This window comes from Canis lupus, chromosome 23 (assembly GCF_048164855.1).
Source record: "Canis lupus baileyi chromosome 23, mCanLup2.hap1, whole genome shotgun sequence".
NCBI lineage: Eukaryota > Metazoa > Chordata > Mammalia > Carnivora > Canidae > Canis > Canis lupus.
The window spans coordinates 18,378,534-18,402,909 of NC_132860.1; the positions used below are offsets into that span (position 1 = coordinate 18,378,534).

The window sequence follows — 24,376 nt, forward strand, 5'->3', positions numbered from 1 at the left end:
GACTTCCAGGTGGAGAGGGTGGGCAGAGGTTGATGGGGTGCCGAAACCATTCCCACTTTGCACCGTCTGAGAGCACAGCATGGTGTGCTCGGAGCCCAGGGCAAGCTTTCCCCCTCCCAAACCCCAGACCTTGAGAGAAAGCTGACACTGCTTCGTTTTCAGCATTTTGGGTTTTTTGTTTGTTTGTTTGTTTTGCCAACCTTTGTCTTTTCCTTCAATAGGCATTTATTGCTGACTGCTCATGTGCCAGGCACTGTGCTCGACATCAAGGACACAGAGTCTGTAATCAAGACACCATCTAGAGGGGAGGACAGGCAGGAAAGCAGTGACAGTCCTGTATAATATACACTATGAAAGGAGATAAATATGGGAGCAGGTTGTGGGGGACACCCCCTACACTGGGGGATCATGATAGGCTTCCTGGAGGTGGTAGATTGGGGCTGAGTGGGAAGGGTGTGTGGGCGAGTAGTCTAGTGAGCAGAAACAGGCTGCGCCTGGAAGCAGGAGCCTGGAAGTGGTACAGTTCGTCCCAGGGGCTCCTGAGGAGTTTAGCTGAGGAGGAGAGAGTTGGGGTGGGCTGATGGGGCATGAGGCTAGAAGAGGGCGGAAGCCAGATCATGAAGGGCTCAGGGCACCATACCAGGAGCTTGCTGTGCTCTTTTGCAGATGTGGACGAGTGTGCCCAAGGACTAGATGACTGTCACACCAATGCCATCTGTCAGAATACACTCACCTCCTACAAGTGCTCCTGCAAGCCTGGCTACCAAGGGGAGGGCAGGCAGTGTGAGGGTAAGTGGCCTGGGGACTGGTGGTAAATGAGCCAGGCAGGTGAAGCTTCCCACCCCCTTAGCTCTTGCAGTGGCCACTCATGTTGGTAAAAGTGCTGCTCTACTACCCCCTAGCTCATACCACCCACCTTCTGAACTACATTCCAGACCTTTAACGCACTAGGAACATCAGGTCTTCCCTAGAGCTGATCATGTAGTTTTATGTGTTTCTGAAACATTCATCTAGCTTGTGAAAAGGAAAAGAGGTGTTTTACTATTTTTGGTCCCAGTCAGTTTGGGGGCAGAAAGTCAACAACCATATTGATCAGGAGAGCCATGCCAGCCAGAAAAGAACTGATCATGCACCTTCCTGGGGCAATTTACACCCTTGCCCTGGAGTCTGAGTGCAGGAGTCCTGCCCTCCCCTGCTGGCTCTGGAGGCTCCATCTTGCTCATGGCTTTGGGCTGTTTGGCATTGTGACCTTCTAAGCTTTAGAAGCTATACCAAGGGCCTGTCTCACTTGGAGCTGCATGTTCACCCTGGAAAGATGTGCAGAGGGATATTTTAAGCCCTTAGAATTCTAGATCAGTAGAGCCTCTAGTCTGGACTCTGCCATCTTGTGTTCTGGGCCAGTGTCACGAACACTGAAATCCAGAACTGGGCAAAGACTGAGCACTCATAGGAGAAGGAGATTCCTGGGGATGGAATCATGGCATGTTGGAGCTGGCAGGGCCCTTCAGGGAGCTCTGAGCCATTCCCGTCCCTCAGATGTGAGACACTGAGGCAGGGGAATTGGGAAGGGGGCTTGTGGCCATAATCACACAGCTAACCTGCAGGTTGAAGAAAGTCAGGATTTACCCTAGCTCTGTCCCTGGACCCATATCTCTTGTATTCACTCAACCTCCTGGTGTCCTTCTTTGGTGGGTGAGAAATCCTGTTACTTATACTTTCCTTTGTGCACAAGGTGAAAAATTTGCTTCTCCTATCAGAGGAAGTGTACTTCTGGTCAGGTTCATAGCAGATGGGGTTGGTAGTCCATCCTTAAAGTCTTTGTGTTTCTCTAAGATCATGTTCTTCCAGAGACAGATAACCACCTTTCCCTCTCTCTGTCTTATTACATCATGGGAGGCCAAAAGGCTGCCTCTCCCTGAAACATATCTTTGCAGATTCCTCTGTACCATTTCCTCACTGTATTAAATATTCTACTTATAGTACTGGAATTCACACATGTTGGTACTCTGCTTGGGGAAAAAAATTGTTTACTTTTTCACCGATTTTCTAGTCACTGTATACTCTCTGGGAATGGGAGGGGGCAGACACTATGCCAACGTTTCTTTGAGGTAGAGGACATACTTAGTAAGAGACGTAGAATGACAGGTGGCAAGAATTTCCTTATTCTTAGTTGTTGGGCTTGACATTAGGGCACATGAAATTGAATCGCTGACAATTTTTCATTGAAAAGTCAAGTATTTAGTTTAAAATAACTAATGATTGACCAGAGTTGTTGCTTTTATATATCTAAATTGGCGTTAAAATAATAATATTGGGCAGCCCGGGTGGCTCAGTGGTTTAGCACCGCCTTCAGCCCAGGACCTGATCCTGGAGACTCAGGATCGAGTCCCATGTCAGGCTCCCTGCATGGGGCCTGCTTCTCCCTCTGCCTGTGTCTCTGCCTCTCTCTCGCTCTCTCTGTATCTCTCATGAATAAATAAATAAAATATTTTAAAAAAATAATAATAAAATAATAACATTTATTGTTATTATGAAAAGTCAAACATTATAGAAAATGTATGAAACAAAATTAAAGACCCTCTTATCCCTTTATCCATAGGTAATCACTGTTAGCAGGGAGCATATATTCTTTGTAGTGTCATTTAAAACTAAAACTCCAGAGGAATATGATCTTTTACATACTTGTAGTATTTTTGAATACCTATAAAGTTAGTGAGTAAGGATGTCCCTCTTTAGTTTGGATTTCTTGATGCAAGAGTCGAGAAGCAGAAACTTTCTTTCAAAAAGGAAAAGGAGAGAAAATGAAGATTACAAGGATTCCAAGATATAGATATTTAAAGATGTAATTCTTTTTTTTTTTTAATATTTTTTTTAATTAATTATTTATTTATTTATTTATGATAGGCACACAGTGAAAGAGAGAGAGGCAGAGACACAGGCAGAGGGAGAAGCAGGCTCCATGCACCGGGAGCCCGATGTGGGATTCGATCCCGGGTCTCCAGGATCGCGCCCCGGGCCAAAGGCAGGCGCCAAACCGCTGCGCCACCCAGGGATCCCCCTAAAGATGTAATTCTTTTATGGGTGTTCCTTCACTTAATGGTTTAAACCTCTTGAGTCCAACCCATGGTATCATTTATGTTGTGATTTTTGTCAGCTTCACTGTTACTGTTTAAGTATAAGGATGGGAACTGGGTTTGCCTAGAGTGACCAGAATTTTATCCTCTATAAAGTTTCTTCTGCCAAAATGTTGGAGAAATGAAAGTATTGGCCCTGATAAGTATTTTGAAAATAATATGATTCCAAGGTGTCTTTGAATAAGTGAAGTTTTATTCTAAATTATTTTTGTTTATATCTCAGACTTTGGGGATGGGGGTATTTCAGTGGTCAGTGATCATTATATGGTTCTTTTCTATTTAGAGAACTGAATGAATCAAATTTAACAAGAATGAATCTAAACTTGGCCTTTTAATTAAGGAGCTGTATTTTTGTGGGTTTTTTTCTGTTTTTATAAATTTTTTAAAAGATTATTTATTTATTTATTTATTTATTTATTTATTTATTTATTTGAGAGAGAGAGAGAGAGAGCACAAGTTGGGGGGGGCAGGAGGAGAGAGAGAAGCAGACTCCCCATTGAGCAGGCAGTCTGATGTGAGAGTCTGTCCCACGACCCTGGGATCACCACCTGAGCCGAAGGCAGATGCTTAACTGACTGGGCCACCCAGGCACCCAGAGCTGTGTTTTTTAAAAGCACATTTTATTTTGGAATTATTTTAAATTTCAGGAAAGTTGCCAAACTAATGCAGAATTCACATATGCCCTTCAATTATCTTACCCTGACGTTAACAACTTATATAACCATAGTACAATATCAAAACCAGGAAATTAACCAATTAACATCGGCACAGTACGTCTAACTAAACTATAGATTCAGATTTCACCAGTTTTTTCTTAATGTTCTCCCTTCTCCCCACCACTCCCCAGGCCATTCCAATTCAGAGTCCCACATAACATTTAGTTGTTGTGTCTCCTCTGTCTCCTCCAATCTGTTACAGTTCCTGTCCTTCCTAGTTTTTCATGACTTGGACACTTTGGATGAATACAGCTGAGTTCTTTTGTTTGCCTTATGTTTTTTTTTTTCATAATAAGAATTGATACAGTAGGAATTGGCACAATAAGAGAATGTCGTATGTTTTCTCATGATAAAATTAAGATTATGTATTGTAGTAATACAAAAAGTAAAGATTTTGACAAGGCTACCATAGAGGTGCTGTGTGCTTTTTAGCACATTTCATGGTGGGAGAGGCACATGACATTAATATGCCCCATTACTGGTGATATTAACTTTGATCATCTAGTTGAGATGGTGCGTCTTGGATTTCTCCACTGCAAAGTTACTATTTTTCCCTTTTGCAATAAACACACATCTTAGGGCAGATAATTTGTCTATGCTAATATCCTGTTCCTTCTCAAGTCTTTGCCCACTGATTTGAGCATCCAACTGTGGATCTTGCCTGTAACAGTTATTACTATGATATAATAACTGATAATTTGATATACATTTTTTAACTGAAATTCTCTGTAAGGAAGATATTTTGCTTCTCCCCTGTTTATTTATGCATTGATTTATGTATTTATGCCAGAATGGACTCATGGGTATTTAATTATATGTATAGTAATTTGTTTTGAGCTCAAATTATTCCAGCTTTAGCCATTGGGAGCTCCTTCATATTATTTCCTGTGGCCTTTTGACATGGTCTCATCCATTTTTGAGAGGATGAGACCTCATCTTGTTTTCTGGTACCATAAGATGTCACAGACACATCTTGTATTTTCCCTTCCTCTGCTCTGGAACCAACCACTTCTACAAGGAGCTCTGGTTCCTTTGATTGGAAAATGGTGCATAGAAACCAAAGTCTGGATGCTTGGTGTTCTCATTGTTACTGGGATGTCATTGTTCTTCGGCTTTCTCAGTACACAGACCTAGGAAACATATGTATGCATCCTAACCCACACATATACATTTATCTATATTTAGTCCATATATATATATGTATTTGTACATATTTTAAAAACAATGACTTTACACTGATGTTTTGGATTCCAAAGCAATGCCACAAGAGTTACTCAGTCTGTCTCTTTGCTTATTCATAACTTCTTTCTCCAACGGTGAGAAAGGTGGCTCTCATTATCTGTGATATAGTTAGTTACCTGTTTGTTCAATCCAAGTATACACATAAATAATTTACAAAGCTACTAATCCATAGTCTTGCAAGTAAAACAGATTTACTAATTAGAGGACAGTATCTGTATATAGCTGTTTTTATTTTTAGCCGTACAACATTTAGTCAAGATGTTTCCAAAGTTACTTGGCTAATACTTTTTCCTACATTTCCCTCAATGTGGTTGTTATTCATTTGTTATACAGCTAAGTTCATTTGTTTCTCTTTGTATCCCATTTTTATTTGTTCCCCCCCACCTCTGTACACTGGTTGACTGTATGTATGTACATATATACATATATATGTATGTACATAAAAATGTATGTCCTTATGTATGTCTGTATGTATTCATGCATATATCACTATGGTTCCAAGAGTCAAAACTATAAAAATGCCATACTCAGAGGGAGTAATACTCCCTCTCCCTATTTCTGTTCCCCTGTTTCACATTCCTCCTTTTCATCCTTTTCCCACGCACCATGGATCACCAAACTCTCTAATTTCTGGTTTATCCTTCATGCTTCCTAGATTTCTTTTGCAGATTAATGGGTCCTTTCTTTCTTTCTTTCTTTCTTTCTTTCTTTCTTTCTTTCTTTCTTTCTTTCTTTCTTTCTTCTTCTTCTTCTTCTTCTTCTTCTTCTTCTTCTTCTTCTTCTTCTTCCTTCCTTCCTTCCTTCCTTCCTTCCTTCCTTCCTTCCTTCCTTCCTTTCCTTCCTTCCTTCCTTCCTTCCTTCCTTCCTTCCTTCCTTCCTTCCTTCTTTCTTTCTTTCTTTCAGAAGATGAGAGAGAAAGAGAGAGAACAAGCATGAATGGTGGGGCGCAGGGCCAAGGGAGAGGGAAAGAGAGAATCTTAAGCAGGCTTCATGCTTGGTATGGAGCCTGATGCGGGACTTCATCTTGTAACTCTAAAATCATGACCTGAGGGCAGCCCCGGTGGTGCAGCGGTTTGGCGCCGCCTGCAGCCCAGGGCATGATCCTGGAGACCCTGGATTGAGTCCTACGTCAGGCTCTCTGCATGGAGCCTGCTTCTCCCTCTGCCTGTGTCTCTGCCTCTCTCTCTCTCTCTCTCTCTGCATCTCTATGAATAAATAAATAAAATAAAATCTTAAAAAAAAAAAAATCATGACCTGAGCTGAAATCAAGAGTCAGATGCTTAACTGACTGAGACACCCTGGTGCCCTGATAAATGTGTATATTCTTTTTAACTACTTAAGTGAATTCTAACCATAAAATTGACCAATTCAAACTAAGTGTACAAATCAATGATTTTGAATAAATTAACTGAGTCAGCCGTGCAACTATCACATAATATAGTTTTCAAACATATTCCTTATCTCAGTAAGATCCCCCATTCCCAGCCCCAGCTTTGGACAACCACTAGTCTACTTCCTGTCTGTACAGATTTGCCTTTTCTGGATATTTCATATAAATAGAATCATACAATATGTGGTATTTTGCTTTTGGCTTCCTTCACCTAGCATGTTTTTGAGATTCATCCATGTTGTAGCCTGTACTGGCATTTTATTCCTTTTTACTATTGACTAGTATTCTATTGTATGGATATGCCATATTTTGTTTATCCATTCACCAATTGATGGATATGTGGGTTTTTTCTACTTTTGGGCTATCATATATAATGTTGCTATGAACATTTACCTGCACATCTTTGTGTGGATATAATTTTTCATTTCTCTTACATATATACTTAGAAGTATATAGACATTTCTAGATTGCATGTGAAATTTATGTTTAACCTTTTAAGAAACTGCTACACTGTTTCCAAAGTGGTTATGCTATCTTACATTACCATCAGCAAGGTATGAGGGTTCCCATTTCTCCACATCCTCATCAACATTTGTTTTTCTCTTTTTTATTTTTATTTTTATTTTTATTTATTTTTAAAAATTCTCCATCAACTCTTGGTTTTTCTTTTTTAAGATTTTATTTATTTATTCAGGAGAGACACAGAGAGAGGCAGAGACACAGGCAGAGGGAGAAGCAGGCCCCATGCAGGGAGCCTGACGTGAGACTCGATCCCGGGTCTCCAGGATCACGCCCCGGGCAGAAGGCAGGTGCTAAACTGCTGAGCCACCCAGAGATCCCTGTTTTTCTCTTTTTTAAAATCAAAACTGTTCTAGTGAGTGTGAAATGGTATCACACTGTGGTTTCAATTTGAATTCCAATAATAATTAACAATACTGACCATTTTTCATATGCTTATTACCCATTTGTATATCATCTTTGGTGAAATGTCTATTCAAATCATTTGCCCATTCTGAAATTGGGTTGTTTGTCTTATTATTGCTGTGATAATTCTTTGTAAGTCCTTTACAAGGTACGTGATTTGCAAATATTAAAGTTTTGAATTTTTTATAAACTCCAACTTATTAATTTAAAAATTTATGACTTGTGTGTTTGGTGTTATAGCTAAGAAATCTTTACCTAATCCAATGTCTCAGATTTTTCTCATAAAAGCTTTAGTTTTTTCTTAAAAGTTTTATAGTTTTAGCTCTTACATTTAGGTCCCTGATCTATTTTGAGTTGATTTTTGTGTAGGTGTGAGGTCTAAATTCATCATTTTGCATATGGATATTCAGTTGTCTCAGCACTATTTATTGAAAAGACTATCATTTCTCCCAATAAATTGCCTTAGCATTCTTGTCGATAATCAAGTGAGCATAAATATAATGGTTTATTTCTAGACTCTCTGTCCTGTTCCATTGATCTGTATGTTTTCCTTTATGCCTGTACCACACTGTCTTGATAACTGTAGCTTTTTGTTAAGTGAAAGTCCTCCAAATCAAAAGAAAGTTCTACTTTTTCAATATTGTTTTGATTCTTCTGAGTCTTTTGCATTTCTGTATACATTTTAGGATAAGCTTGTCAAGTCTACCAAAAAGCACGCTAGAATGGGTGTATTTTTCATATTCCCTTATTTTTTTACATGATAACAAACTTCAGATATTCTTGGATTTTGATCATTTTAATTAATTAATTAATTAATTAATTAATTTTAAAAAGATTTTATTTATTTATTCATGATAGACATAGAGAGAGAGAGAGGCAGAGACACAGGCAGAGGGAGAAGCAGGCTCCATGCAGGGAGCCCGGACGTGGGACTTGATCCCGGGACTCCAGGGTCATGTCCTGAGACTAAGGCAGGTGCTAAACCACTGAGCCACCCAGGGATCCCCCTGATTATTTTAATTTAGTAGTATATCCTAGAAATCACCCCAAATAAGTTCATCGATATCTTTCTCATTCTTTTTTTTTTTTTTTTTTCCAACAGCTGCATGGTACTTCATTGGATAGTTCTTCAACTACTTTCCTATATATGGGCACTTAGTCTGTTTCTAGTATTTTGTGATTACAAACAATACTGCAGTGAATAACCTTGTGCATAATATTTTTCCTACTGTTGGAGCTGTATCTTCAGAGTAGATTCCTAGAAGCGGGATGACTGATTAGAAGTTAAATATGTATATCTCCATCCTAAAGAAATGGCCCCAGTCTGGCTTACTTCTCTTTTATTCTTCAGATATTGATGAATGTGAAAATGAACTCAACGGAGGCTGTGTCCATGACTGTTTGAATATTCCAGGCAATTATCGCTGCACTTGTTTTGATGGCTTCATGTTGGCTCATGATGGTCATAATTGTCTTGGTAAGGAAAATGGTTGGAAATGGCAGACCTCCTTCACCTACCCTCTGGCACACCACCCTTTTGTTTCCTTTGATGAAAACATACTTATTAAAACAAAAAGGGGATCAGAGACTTGTGTTTTCTGGCCCCCTAGAAATCACATTCCCTGATAGAAAACCAGGTAAAGTGTTTTAGTTTTTATGATCATTCATGATATCAATTCTCCATTAGTCTAAGGAGATGGACATCATTGTTGTTACTTATTTCTAGCATTGACTTGTCACCTTCAAGATCTCTGATCTTGTGTTAAAAGACTTATAACAGTTTCTTTAATGGTGTGAGTATCTCTATCCTAGAATTAGGTAAAACTCCTTATTCTGAAAATTCCAAATGTGAGACTATTCTAAATGTATGATTGGATCTCAGCCAGGTAACCTCACCCCCTTTTTTCTTAAGAGACAGAAAAGTTCAAACAGAAACCTTCCATTAACATCCTCCTATTATTCCCCAAAACAGAAACATCTGTTGGAGTTTTAGTCTCTGAGTTAGGGGCTCCAAAGGACATTGTTTGTGTTGGTTGCTTATGCCAGGAATAAAAAAGAATTCAGAAACAGCAAATAATTGGATAGGGCTGAGTATTGAATCATCTTAGAGGATGCAGCACACCTGGCAGACAGGTATCTGTGGTCTGTTTGCATTTTAAGGCTGGTGCTACCAGTTGTACAGGAGGACATCATGGGAGACAGAGGGCATCAGGGTCCCTTAACCCTTTAAGTGGTTAACTTGCTGATGTCTGCTTGGCTGACCAAGGAGTAACTTCAGCCAGACCCTGACACAGGGGGACAGCTACTGAGATGCCCGTTATAGTACGGCAGAGTGGCTGCTTGATTAAATGCTTTGAGATCAGCATAAAAGTCACTAGATAAGAATAGACGGAGCTTGTTTTTTGAGTGGTGGAGAAGGATACTTTCCCATCTGGGAATCAACCCTTGTATGGCGTTTATCCCACTTCAATGTCACCTAGAACCCCGTCTTGATAGAGATCCTGTCCCTTCCTGTTTGCACGCTGTGTGAGAGGTCAGTCTTTGGGTCAGAACACTTGGCTTTCCAAGCCTGCAGCTGTCAGGAAGATTTGATTGAGGGCTGAGGGCTCACTAACCCCTTTGCAGACTGTCTAGGGCAATCAGGACCATGAAAAGACACTAGAGAGACAATCCTGATAATAGCAGTCAATTGAAATTAATTAAAAACTCAAAAACAAAAACATGCACAAAAAATCCCAATAAAGTTATTTTCAGAGTGTAATTTTTGGGGAAGCACACAGTGTGTTTTGGGGGCTTTGTTCTATTTTTACCATTTTCTGGGGGGAAATTTCACATTTCCTTTTGACTTGCCAAGAGTGGCATTTTGGGGAACTTATATCTACTGGCAGATCCAGTCATCATAGTTGTGCTTAAACTCCAGGTTGTGCCTGGGGAACGTGTGAGCTTCCTAAGAGCAAGAGACTAAACCATCCAGGGTTTAAGGACCTGGGCCAGGTTTGGGTTGGGTGGTTCTGAGTAAAGGCCAGCTCAGAAATCCTGAGGCCCAGAGTCTTTTCTTCCCTTGGCTGTTTACACAGATATTTCAGCAGACTATCTCCATTTCCTGTCCTTGGGGTCTCTTTGTGGCCTTGGTAGCAAGCTTGTGCCCAGCAGAAATATACTGAGTATCTGCAGGGATAAAGATCTTTTAAAGGAAGCCATGAGCAAATGAAGTGGTATAGTAAGAAAAGCAGGACCAGCAGACAGTAATTTCTGTGCCATTTAGACTTGAGAGGGCTGAAGCATTTTGTGATAAGGAAGTTCAGAGCCAAAACTTTTCAGGAGCAGCACTTTCCTGCATTCTCTGGGTTGACCATTGACTGCTCCTTGGCCTTTTATCACACGTTAGCCACAAATATATTAGCCAGAATTTACACAGTACAAATACCACTTAACTCTGGCACCAGACCCAGAGTCTTCCAAGATCCTGAAGGCCTATGAGCCTGAAAAATGAAATGCAGCTCTTTCACATAGCTCACCTGTCTGAATTCAGTTTCTATTTATTGAGTGTCTAGGAGTACTTCCTATCTATTCAGTGTTGTGGCAGTGGTTCTCAGCTCTGGCTGTACATTAGAATTATTCAAGAAGTTTAAAATAACACCATTGCCTAGGTCTCATACAAGAATAATTAGATCAATGTCTCAGGAGGTGGAGTCCAGGCATCTGGGTGCTAACATGCTGTTGGAATTGAGAACCACTGTCTTGTAGTCTGAAGAAACTCGTCAAGTGCATGATAACCTCTTTGTGCATGTGCATGTGAACACACACACTTTTATGTTAATCCAGTCAGAGTACATTACCCAACTCAATGACACATTTCTAATGGCTTTGGAGAAAGGAATAGTAGGTTAAATGCAGGGTGGGTGGGTGGCAGCTCAGAGGGGAGTATACCTTTACTCAAAACCAATTCATGGGCAACCTGGCTGGCTCAGTGATTTAGTGCCGCCTTCGGCCCAGGGCCTGATCCTGGAGGCCCCGGGATCCAGTCCCATGTCAGGCTCCCTGCATGGAGCCTGCTTCTCCCTCTGCCTATGTCTCTGCCTTTTTCTCTCTCTTTCTCTCTCTCTTTGTCTCTCATGAATAAATAAATAAAATCTTAAAAACAAAACAAAAACAAAAACAATCCAGGATTTGGAATGCAGGAAAACAGATCTCTCCTGCTCACCATGAGTCCTCACCATGGAACACCTTAGCCAGATGTGTTCCAGTGTGGCTTATCCTTTGGAATGTGCTCTCTTTACTCTTTGGCATAGAGAAGGGCAAGTTTGTTAGGCTTGAGGGGATGGCCTGAGTCCCATCAGTTTAGAAAGACATCTGCCTGGTAGTGTGGGAGGATGCATGACTGTAAGATCTGAAGCTTGAAACCAGATAACAGATATTTAAATGTGAATTTTCTTGTTATGGATGTGCCCAGAAGCTAGTGATAGGCACATGGGAAATCAGGCTGGAGAAATAAATGGCTTTTATTAATTTTTTTAGATTTAATTTCTTTATTTGAGAGAGAGAGAGAGAGAGAATTAGCACAAGTGAGCAGGGGGAGGAGCAGAGGGCAAGGGAGAAGCAGATTCCATGCTGAGCACAGAGCCTGATGTGGAGCTTGATCCCTCAACTCTGAGATCATGACCTGAGCTAAAATCAAGAGTCAGATGCTTAACCAACTGAGCCACCTAGGAGCCCCAAAATAAATAGTTTTTATACCAGCCTTCTCCTTGAGCCTTTGTCATATCTGAGATTTTTCTGGAAGTTTCATCTGCTTTGGCTCTGGTGATGCTATGCTCTCCTGCTTTTTTGTTCATGCATTGAACAATTAATGTACACCTGCAGTGTCCAGGGCTGTGCTAAATACAACAAAAATCTCTGTCCTTAAGAAGTCAGCAGTCTAGTGGAGATGGGTAAGTGAAAGCTATGAGGTGTCAAAAGGTACAAATTAAAAAAAGATTTGAGAATGCGATGTGTTAAGTGTATTGATGGGGCTGTGCACAGAGTAATGTATGACACAGTGGCAGGAAGGTCCTTTAACTCTACCCTGGGAGGTGGTGGAAGGTAGTTGGAGGAGGACTCACTGCCTTTCTGTCTTTCATGGCTCCTTCTCTGGGGCTTCTGGTATCTCCTCTCCCTCCTCCTGCCCCTGGCATTCTCCTGACTTCTACCTCTGGCTGTGTGCTCACTGCAGCCCTTCTCTTCCTTCCCTCTCCTGCCTTTGGCTTCCTCACTGACACCCACTTTGTCAGGCCACCAAAAGTAAACAGCATTCAGAGGTGGCTTTACAACACCAGATTCAGGTTTCCCACTGCCTCCTGGACCAAGGGCTGACTATCAGCATCTCACATACACCACCTCCCTACCATGGTTGGGTCCAAGCACATCTCCACCTTCACTTCCCCACCCAGCTCTGGTCTTCATGTTTCTCGGCGCCCCCATCCAATGCTCATGTGGTTCTCCACCCTGCAGGCACCTTGCCCACAGTCCTCTTCTATTTCTTCTTTCCTAGGCACCCCCTGGCCAAGCCCCAGGTCTTGTCCCAGCTGAGGCTATTTGAGGTACACCTGTGAAGCCAGACTCCCAGGCTTTTGATTCTTTTCCTTCCTTGTGTCCTACCCTTGGCTACCACCTTCTTCCCAACTCAAGGGTCCAACCATGTTACTCATGCTGCAGTGGTTTGCAGCTGCCTCTCAAATCAAGGTGGAACTTCTTTGCCTGGTATTCAAGGTCCCTCCATGGTGTGACTCAATGTATTCCCAGCTTCATCTCCTGGAACTTACCTACATGTACCTGTGCTCCAGCTCCATTGAATGGCCACCCTTATCTGGGCATACTCCATGCTCCCCAGCACCTGCACTATGCTCATGCCCTTTCTTTTGCCTAGAATCCGTTCTCCTGATTTAGAACTGAAGACATCCTGTAGGGCCCATCTTTCATCAGCTTTTCCATAAAATCCATCCTGATACCGCACAACCAGGTAACCTCTTTTTCCTCTGTGCCACCTTTTGCTGTCTCTTACAATTACTTGTATGTTTGTCTCTTTCCCTCTGCTGAGGGACATGCTCCTAGAGCAGAAGAATTTGATCCTACTCATTTGTGTTTTACTGTCTCCTCCAGCCCCATACTTTGGAAAGAGAAGGTGTTCTATAAATATTTACTGAATTGACTTTCTTGTGTTCGTGTGGGAGGCCTGGTTAAGGGATCTTGAGATCTCTGCAGTCTGGGGTCCCTGCTGACTTCCGTTCTGTGATGCAGAGAAGGAAGAGGGACCTCATCTCTGCTTAGCAGGTGTCCCTGAGCTGCCGGGAGGGGAGGGCATTTGAAAAAGTCACAAAAGCAAAGGCTAATCCTCCTCTCCCTCCAGATGTGGACGAGTGCCTGGAGAACAATGGTGGCTGCCAGCACACCTGTGTAAACGTCATGGGGAGCTACGAGTGCCGCTGCAAGGAGGGATTTTTCCTGAGTGACAATCAGCACACATGCATTCACCGCTTGGAAGGTGCCTCTGCTCTGCTGTGGGGAGGGGAGCAAGAGGGACAGAGGGGAAGGGGCTGGGGAGGGTCACCTCTAGGGACCTCCCCTACCCTCTATGATTTTTGAGGGGAAGCACAGAGTATGGAAGATCTGGAGGCCTGAGAATGAGTCCAGACCCTGCTACTGGGCAGTTTTACCTTCCTCGCCTGGCAAAATAAGTGGGTTGGGCTGGGTGAGCTCTAAGGTCTCTTCAAACGCTCACATTCCTGATTCTAATCTTTAAATAGAAAACATTTCAAACATGACTAGATGTTTCAGGTGAAATGTAATGGACAATCTGCCAAGTTTTTCAGAAAAGGTGCTGCAAACCACAGCACCAAGTGTGAGCCTGCTCTGGGCTCTGGGTGGGTAGGGAGGGGCTGGAGCCTTTTTTATAGGGACTTACAGACCCAGATCTGGCCTTCCCTGTGTTTCCCATTTTTGAACTCTGAGCCTCTTTGGTTCCAGTGCAGAGGGACCCCTTCCCCAGATGTGGGCTTCCTATGTTCTGGTTTGCCACAGCTTCCTGTTCCTTCGTGAATTTGTAGACAACTCTGCTGGTGGCCTCCCTTTTGTTCTCTTTGCTTTGGGTCTATACCTTTCTTATTCCTCTATTAGTTCAGTGGATTCTCAGCAGGGGGAGAGGCATTAAGAACACGTGGCCATAAAAAAAAAAAAAAAAAAAAGAACACGTGGCCATGAGAAATGACAAATACCCACCATTTGCTTCAACGTGGATGGAACTGGAGGGTATTATGCTGAGTGAAATAAGTCAATTGGAGAAGGACAAACATTATGTGGTCTCATTCATTTGGGGAATATAAATAATAGTGAAAGGGAATAAAGGGGAAAGGAGAAAAAATAAGTGGGAAATATCAGAAAGGGAGACAGAACATGAAAGACTCCTAACTCTGGGAAACGAACTAGGGGTGGTGGAAGGGGAGGAGGGCGGGGGGTGGGGGTCACTGGGTGGCAGGCACTGAGGTGGGCACTTGACAGGATGAGCACTGGGTGTTATTCTGAATGTTGGCAAATTGAACACCAATAAAAAATAAATTTATTATTAAAAAAAAGAACACGAGGCCAATCAGCCGCTTTTAGCTGAATGACACATTTTTTTAAATTTATTTTTAAAAAGATTTTATTTATTCATGAGAAACAGAGTGGGGGGGGCAGGGGCAGAGACACAAGCAGAGGGAGAAGCAGGCTCCATGCAGGGAACCTGATGTGGGACTCGATCCCGGGTCTTCAGGATCACCCCCTGGGCTGAAGGTTGCACTAAACTACTGAGCCACCCAGTGGTGGCTGCCCATTTTTTAATTCTCTGCTCTTTCTTAAGCCAAAGAACCACATTTTGGTGGCTGTATTCCCCGGGGGTTGCCTGTGCATGTTTGTAGGGGAAGTGCTCTAAACATTAGATTGTTAACTCATTTTGGCATGCACTACTGTTCATTCTCATAACTCAAGAATGAGGGGATTTTAAGTTCTGCTGCTATTTAATCACACATGAGTAGGTTTATTGTTTAATCATGGTTCTTGTGACTTTTTTTTTTCTTGTGACTTTTCAAGGGTGTCTTTGAGGAAGGTGATTTTTGTCTCATTTTCCAAGAATGATGAGTCCCTTCTCATACCTGACTAGAAAGCTGTTTGGGTACTAAGAATGGTTACAGGCCAATGGGTCTGCTGAGTCTTATCACCCTGAGTCTGCTTGTTCTCAGTATTTGGGCAGGATAGACACACACTGGCTCTAATCAGGCAGATCTCTTATCTCATGCAGGCGTGGCCCTTGATAGAGTAGCAGTTGGGTTTCACATTCCTGGTAGTTGCTCTGGACTTTTCTGAGAGCCTTGCATTTGGGATGAGGCAGGATTAAGAAGCCAGCAGCAAGAGCAATCTAGATCTCAGGGGACCTCCTCTTTGGTTGCTCAAAGCTGCTTCCTGGGAAGTCACTTGGTTCCCCCACAGGTGCTGGGGACATGAATGGGGATCTGTGGGTCAGGCTGTTTCTTGAACACCGTATGGATCCCATCCACTAGCAAAGCAACTTCACAGTTATTAAGATCATCTCTTACTCTTGCACTTCCAAAGCAGTGGCTTAGCTCCTTTCTGCCCTCTGGCAGGACCTCCAGACTGATTACAGACACAGGATCTTCATAACAGAAGTAAATACAAAAGCAGTTCCTTTCTGCAATCCTTGTTTTCTAAATTTTCTACAATTCAGACATTCTTGGATTCCCTGAAGAATATTTAAAATGAATATACTTGTCTGGGGCTAAAACCAAAATCCAAGAATTTGAGTTGTGGTCTGGAAGGGCTCTCTGATTTTTTTTTTTTTAAAGATTTTTATTTATTTTTTAAGAGAGACAGAGAAAGAGAGAGAGAGAGAGAGAGAGAGGCAGGCAGAGACACAGGCACAGGGAGAAGCAGGCCCCATGCAGGGAGCCCAATGTGGGACTCAGTCCCCAGGATCACAGCCTGGGGCTGAAGGCGGCCCTAAACCACTGAGGCACCCAGACTGCCCTCTCTGTGATTTTTTTTCTGTGGTGTTTCAGCCCGATCGCTTGGTGAATTCATAGCAGCATGAGCCAACAGTTTGTAGTGGACTATAACTGAGACCCTGTCCATCCAAAGGTTTTACCTCTTCAAATAGAGCAGTCTGTAAACAGTGTTCCTTTAGGATTTCCTCCTTGATGTGCACATTAAGCCCTCAGAAATGGTATTAAAGTGGACTTTAAAACCCCCCTGTTGAGACTCCAAAATTGATTAAGTGAAGATAATACTGCAAGCTAGAATTTTCTAGTGTTTTGGTTGTTATTTTTAATAATTATTTACTAAATGATCTTCAGTTCAGGGGATCATAATAGATGATTCTGAGGGAAAGCTTAAGCTATTGATTTTTTTTTTCTCTCAGAGACCCCAAAGCTCTGATAAAGAGACTGTGTGTTTTCACCCATGTAATGGGGGTAGGCTGGAGAGAGACATACTGCCCCAGTCAGGCTTTGTCCCTATTCATGGGTGCTCAGGCTCTCAAAATGAGCATTCCGCTTTTGTTTTGTCTGCTCTGAGAAGATTTTTCGATGTTTGCACCACTGCCTTTTCAAAGTAGGGGGAAGGTGTCAGGGCAGTGAGGAAGGGGCTATGCTCTCAGCAGGGCCTGTTTCTGTCTTTGATAGAATCTTTTTCACTGTTTGCAAGGCCTGTTTTTATTCAGCTTCTAGAAATATTCTTCAGTGGGACCACTGCAATAGGATATTTCTAATGTTTTTTGAGCTATTTCCCTCTTGGTGAACTAACATTCCCAAACATGATTGGCAGCCCAATCTGGGGGTAAGGGTGGAGCCAGAACCACGCCAGGGCCTCTCAGTTTGGACCAGACCCATCTGCCTTCCCGTAGCAGTGGCCTTATTTTTGGAGTCAGGGTACTATCAACAGCTTCAGGGGCACCTTTTGAAAAGCCCCAGCATTTCCAGAGCCATTTTAATGCCTATTATCTCCTGGTAACTTTAGGTCTAGCTTGATATGATAAGACATCAGGGCACAACTTTTCGTGTATCCCCATGGCATCTGGCACACGGTCAGGTTTTTTTTAAACATAGTCAATTCTTATGAAATATTTCTTGTGTAAATGAATTGCTGCTCTAAGGCAGTAAAGGTCACTTTGCAAATGTTTTTACAGACTTGTAAACAGAGTGAAAAGAAGCAGCAGCGGCTGACCTGTTTGGGGACTGTGCTTTGCTGGTGTTGCTGCTGCCCTTTCTTGGGCACTGTTATGTTTTGCCCTATGTGCCCCTGGCACCTGTGATCCCAAATGCTCTGCTGATCCAAGGGCAAATGTAATTCTTCCTAGGTCTTCCTAGGAGGACAGGACACTGTTTCTGGAGGCAGCTCCTCACATCCTGTGCCGCCTCAGTATTGGGAGCAAGTAACATTTCCAAAAATCACCAGCCAGAGCTGAGAGAAAGCTTTGCTCTGATCCAGTACAAGTCTCATTCTGTATTAATTGACAGCAGCCTTGGCATGGGTGAATGAATCTCAGCAACTTCCCGCAGATTGAGTGCTGGAGTTCAAACAGCTTGTAACTGTCAGCTAAAAAACAAAGTGGTTTTAAGAGAGTATGGGATGTATTAACTATTATGCTGTCTTTTGGAATAGGAATGACATCTGTTTGTATTAAAATAGCTAGCTATTCCAGTTAAGCATAGATCAACGGCTCTGTGGTGAGAATTGGAGACAAATGATTTTTGTCTTAATTAGAACCAATTGCCTAAGGTTTTAGGGGTACAATACAGAACAGTGTAGGATCCCATAGAAGCTGAATGAAAACTTCTTGCACTCATGTTTAAAACAGTGCTACTTCCCATGTGAGAGGGCGTCTTGTTGGTTGAGAACAAAAAAACCTACTCTCAGAGATGTTCATTGCATGGATGCAAAGAAGCATCAGATGGGCATGTCCTCAATAGTAATGCAGTGCAAACTGAGCAGAGGTTTTGAGAATACTCTAGGGTGTGGAGATAGTTCCTCCAGAGCACTGGCAGGTGGCAGGGTCTTAAAGAATTGGTTTTGAGAAGTGGTAGGATTCTAGCAAACCACACAGACCCACACTATGTTATGACCCCTTCATTGAAACGCATGTTAAACCAGCTGGGAAAATAACCCCCTTCCCTGCACTGTGACCACAAGATTGGACCTAATGAAGATCATAGTATACCTGGAAAGAATTTTACAGCCGCTGAAGGAAACCACACATGTGAGGTCTCTCTCTGTTCTCTCTGTTGTTGTGTTGCTGCTGCGCTCGGAGGCTTCTGGGGGGTGGCGAAGGTCCAGGGACTGAGAGTGGTCACAGAAGAGAGGCCCCTGGGCTGGTGTCCATGTGCTGAGGCTTAAATGCAGCAGTCGCAGTCACCTCCAAGTGTGGATTCGGTTGGGGTAGAGAAGAGGGTTGACATTTTCAGAAAATCCTCTTCAAGAGTATGTGAAAGAGTTGGCAGTCTTCATCTATGTGCACATTTTCTTAGAGAGATTCTCCTTCTTTGTATTCTTGGTCAGGAGGGGTAGGAGGAGTACCAGTTCCTGGGGTCTGCAGGCTGTGGTTCCACACCCACCAGCAAGCTCCTGGTGGGCACTTTCTTTTCCAAGTATTAGGAGGGCTCCTTCCTCTTGAGGAGCCTTGCAACATCACTGCAACATCTCTTGGGTGACAGAGGAAATTTTTTATGTCTCTGTTAACTGGCCTGACTGGATTTTAATGACATGTTCTCTTAAAATGTGGGGCTGATGAAGACACAGGCAGTCAGGTCCCACCCTCCAGTCCTTTGCAGTGCCCCTGGGGCTCAAGATAGTGCTCACAGCCTGGTCACTGGCTGCATGCCGCTGTTTTGCAGAGGGTCTGAGCTGCATGAATCAGAATCATGGCTGTAGTCACATCTGCAAGGAGGCCCCGAGGGGCAGCGTCGCCTGCGAGTGCAGGCCTGGCTTCGAGCTGGCCAAGAACCAGAGAGACTGCATCTGTAAGTACAGACTAGCACATACCTGTGCTGGGAACCATCCTACCCCCAGAGGTTGTCTTCTGCAGTCCAGCAGCCGAAATGCCACCTCCTGGCAGAGCAGCTATATCAGGGCAGGCAGCTGTCCGCAGGATACTAACCTCCACTGAAGGCTAAATTCGCTGCACGGGGGGTAGTCTCCCCTAGGGAAGGAAGAGGATGCTTTTTAAGGGAACCCATCGAAGGAAATAAAATTCGCAAGTCAGGACTGTGAATGCTGGGGGCCGGTCTCCCTGTTCCCATAGAATAAAATCAAATATGGTCATCTGGCCATCAAAGCTCTTTGCTACCTGGTCCTGCTTCTTGTGCAAACCTCATCTGCCTCCTTTTCCCAAACACCCAACCTCTTTGCCTGTCGGAGAACAGCCCATGTTCCCTAGGTCTCAGGCCTTCCCCAAGCATTCCTCTCTGCCTGGCTTGGTGAATTCTCACTCAACCTTTAATATTCTGCTAACTTCTTTTTTTTTTTTTTTAAAGATTTTATTTATTTATTCATAGACACACACACAGAGAGGCAGAGACACAGACAGAGAGAGAAGCAGGCTCCATGCAAGGAGCCCAATGTGGGACTCGATCCCAGGTCTCCAGGATCACATCCCAGGCTACAGGTGGCACCAAACCGCTGTGCCACCTGGGCTCCCCTATTCTGCTAACTTCTAATGATAATAATGATAAGGAGAGGTAGCTACTTTTGAGGGTGTATTTATGTGTAAAGACTTGTCCAAAGGTATAGCAATTTCATCAAATTCTTCATATCACCACCCTATTGAGCTAAGTATTATTATCCTCATTTTCAGTTTGAGAAAATTGTGGAGAAGGTAAAGCAACAAGGTCACACAGGGAGCATGCAGCCAGTTAGGGTTCAGATGTAGGTCCTCCTAGCTCTAAGGCTGGTGGATCTTGCTAAATTGCCCAGAAGCCTGCCCTGACCGGCCCGGCCACCATTTTGTATTTTGGCTCCCACAGCGCTGTTGGTTCCTCAGTGGGAGCACGTGACACCCAGGGTTGAATTGTGCATTTATGTGTCTGTCTCCCCAACTGTGAGTGCCCACAGTCAGGGACTTCGTCTTATTTTTGCTTCTCAGTGTCCCCACTGGGTGCCTACTACAGGTTGGGCTCAATACACATTTGTTTCATGAATGGTGTACACAGTTTGGACATAGCCGCCACACGATGATGAAACACAGGAATGAAACCCCAACTGGTAATAGGAAACAACCGGCCATTAAAGGTGTTCCTAAACCACTATTATGCTAGAGGAAACATGGATGATTTTCCTTTAGCAACTCTTCCAAAGCCATGGACCTGCTGTAATTCCCCTGCAGTTTGCTAGGGATGGTTGTTTACAGTGAGTTGACCTTTGTGATTGAGAGATGAGGAGGTTGTTTCTTCAGTAAGAGCTTTCTCTCCATTGTCTCCATCACAAAGCAGAGTGTAGCCCTAAAACCTGACAAACCAGGGCTGGTGCCACCGCCAGAAACAGATTCTGATAGGCTCTTAGGGCTCCTAAAAGTGAGGCTGTCCCTGAGGGCTTCCAGTGGGCTGAACAAAGTGGAGACTGCTTATCCTGGCTCCAGGTATCCTCACAAGGAGGACCCAGGCCTCCAGAGGAGACTCGCCTGTGGAGTGAGATTCTTTGGCATTTCAGTTTTTCAGAGGCCAGTAGAATACTTGGGATTTAAATTTTAAAATATTTTTAAGATGTCACTTCTCCAATAATATAATCACATTTGAAGAAAGAACAAAAAGAAAAAAAAAGATGCAGATTCCACCACATAACCAGCTGCTTCACTTTTTTTTTTTTCTCTTCCTTCCTGCTACTTCACTTTGTTCTTATTCCTATTTAGTTGTTCTCAGGCATACACAATTTTTACATCACTGTAATCACAGAACAGTTTCTTTCTCACATCACAAATATGTATTTCGTTCTTTTAAGTTGGAAAAATTACAAATGCCTGTGTAATTCAAACAGTTTTAAGTGTGTAAAGAAAACCATATCCTTTCCCTTCCCATTTCTCTTGCCAAAGGTAACCACTGTTCAGTTTGATGAGTGGATTGTTTTGAGTTGGCTTCTCTGGTTACCCTCCCTTCTAACTAATCTAGATAGAATCTGATGAGAGAAATCCTAACATATAAATACAAATAAGTATTATCTGTTTCTTCCAGCCATAAAGTGCTATAACATTTTCTGTAGCCCCAGTACAGCCATATTAACATGCAAACTTCTCCTGATAGCCCAAAGCAGTAGTCTAGAATCTTTTGATATAATTCCTCTTGAAAAGTGAAAATCTCCGTAGCCTTCCCATCTCCATCTTCCTATATAACTGCTCAAATCCATCATTTAGCATTTCTTGAATTCATACTGTGACTATCTATTCTCAGAGACAGCATTAGGCTCTGTCTGAGTCAGTTACTTCATTATGCACAATGCTGAGCACATACTAGGTGCTCAAATACTTGCTGAATGAAAATCAGAGATCTTCCCAAGCAAGCACAGCCCCGGGTTGTGGAAAACTCAGTGCTCAGTGTGTTGATTCATTTTCCTCTCAGTGACCTGTAACCATGGAAACGGTGGGTGCCAGCACTCCTGTGAGGACACTGCTGATGGCCCCGAGTGTAGCTGCCACCCACAGTACAAGATGCATGCAGATGGGAAGAGCTGCCTTGGTGAGTGAGTGACCCCTACACTTGGTAAGGGTCTGTCCCCAGCCCACCTGCCCACTCCTAACCCTAACCCTAACCCTATTAATGGTGTTAAGCACCAGATTCAGGGAGCTTCCAGTATTTGCCTCTGAATGGGTCCCGTGCAGCTTTACATGTGGCAGTGGGAATGAGTGGTCTAGTCCCGGGAGGGGGGCGTCTCTCTCTCTCTCTCTCCCCCCTCAGAAAGCCCTTTCTCTTCTCTTGGACTAGGGGGCTCCTGAAGATGGTATTCTGGAGACTGGTACATTACATCCTAAGGAGCAAGGGTGACATGAAGTTAAAGCTAGCCATTTGTAAAGACACAGTGGCCTTTATGGTCAGCAGAAGACAGTGTTAGAGTGAATCTGAAGCTTGCATTCCCTGGTGTCTCTTTGGTCACTGCAATATGCTTCAAAAATCTTTCTCATATTTAATGTTTACTAAGGCTTCATGGCCATTTAACGTGCTATGTTTCCCACAGAGCCTCATTACAACATATCTTTATTGAGTGAACAGAGTTGCATATCCTACATTGTTCTCATGTCTGGGGTTTCGGCAGAAGTGGTCATACAGGGGATGAGTAAACAGACTCGCTCTCTGGTGTCTCTTGTAGAGCGAGAGGATGCTGTCCCGGAGGTGACGGAGAGCAATGCCACATCAGTGGTGGATGGCGATAAACGGGTGAAGCGGCGGCTGCTCATGGGTAGGCACTCCCACCCCCTCCTGTCTTTTCCCTTTCCTTCCCTAACTTACTACATCAGACCTGAACCTGGGGCCCATACACCCTCAGATCAGCTGGACCAGGGTCAGCAGCCCCTCTCAAGCTAGGCTGTGTTTGCTCTTCACCTACTACTGTTACTTAGTCACCATCTGAGGATCCTGCCATTGTGGGATGGACACCAGATGCCAGAATAACCAGGTTAGCCTCCCAGCACTGCCCCCCAGCTAGCTGTAAGACTTGGGCAAATGGCCCTGAGCCTCTGTCTCCTGGTCTTTCTTGAAAATGGATGCAATTAAAAAAAAAAAATGGATGCAATAAAGCCTGCCTCTTAGGGTTATCAGGAAGCTCAGTGAGGATGATAATATGCAGAAGCGCCCAGAGTCCAATGCCTGGGACTTATCGGGTGGTCAGTGAATGTCAATTCCAGTCCCTTTGAGTAACTATGACCAGGAAGGCACTTTAGGCAGTCCTTAGCTTAACATGGCAATCTGTTTTTGTCAGCTGAGTCCTCTTCTCTCTGACTTCAGCCCATGTCGATGGCAAAAGAGATGAATGGAGAAGAGGGGCACTTGGCTGTGGGATGTAAGAAGGTCTGCCAGCAAGTCTGCCAGCAGAGCTGGAGATGGGAGCAGAAGTAGAGGCGGTGGCTGTGGGGGTGGCAGTCAGAACCTTTGGCACACTATTATTCTGGAGAAAGCTTGGCTTGACCTAAACAAAACTGACTCTTTGATAGCTTCTAGATTTAACAGGTAATATATTGAGCAGCCATTGGTTACCAGGCAGGTGACATTTCTGAGCTCTTTTCTGCCCTCTTAAAGTTATTTTTAATTGTGTTAAAATAGTACATATGAATAATACAAAAAAAACCTTAAAAACCTAATTAGTGCTATGAAGCTTGTAATGAAATACATCATTTCCTTGCCTCAAACTTCCCATGCCCTCATTCCATTTGCCAGAGGCAACAATTATCATTTCTCTTAGTTGTTTCTTCTTCTGACTCCCTTTCCCCCATATTTCTGAAAAGTGTATGCAATTATTTCTCTTTTTTCCAGTTCTATTATATTATACACTTATTTCTTGACATGTCAGTTTTAGATAGTAGCTTTGACTTCCTATTCCAGAGCACACTGAGTTTTAGCTCTCTCCTGCCCACTCCCAAAATGCACACACTCTCCCTCTCCTATAGTGGAGTTGTATCACTACTGAAGTCAAAGTTATATATTTACATCATTGTGACTATAAGTATCTAAATGTGAGTCACCTGCACCATGTAGTTTGCTATGATTATTATTTTCTTTCTTTTCTTAGAGGTACGTAAAAATACTTCTAAGTGCCTCTTACCAGTTTTTTTTTGTTTTTTGTTTTTTGTTTTTTGCAAATTTTGGGTGGCGTTCTAAAACCCTTTCAATGTGTTCAAATACAGCAATTGACTTATTAATTCCATTTTCTTCTTAACAAGTGTCTTCTAGGGGCACCTGGGTGGCTCAATT

At 43.1% G+C, this 24,376-nt stretch overlaps 1 protein-coding gene across 4 annotated transcripts in view; it reads left to right on the forward strand.

Annotated features, from left to right (window-relative positions):
- Positions 1-24,376, forward strand: part of SCUBE2 (signal peptide, CUB domain and EGF like domain containing 2) — a 63,676-nt gene that overhangs the window by 761 nt on the left and 38,539 nt on the right. For 2 of the 4 annotated variants that reach the window (XM_072794129.1, XM_072794132.1), the window contains exons 2-7: positions 667-789; positions 8,758-8,883; positions 13,792-13,926; positions 19,322-19,447; positions 22,034-22,150; positions 22,779-22,868. In XM_072794129.1, coding sequence (XP_072650230.1) covers positions 667-789; positions 8,758-8,883; positions 13,792-13,926; positions 19,322-19,447; positions 22,034-22,150; positions 22,779-22,868 — 717 coding nt within the window. Of the gene's footprint in view, positions 1-220; positions 279-666; positions 790-8,757; positions 8,884-13,311; positions 13,405-13,791; positions 13,927-19,321; positions 19,448-22,033; positions 22,151-22,778; positions 22,869-24,376 lie in introns of those variants that run through there. The other 2 variants (XM_072794131.1, XM_072794130.1) reach the window with 2 other exon arrangements.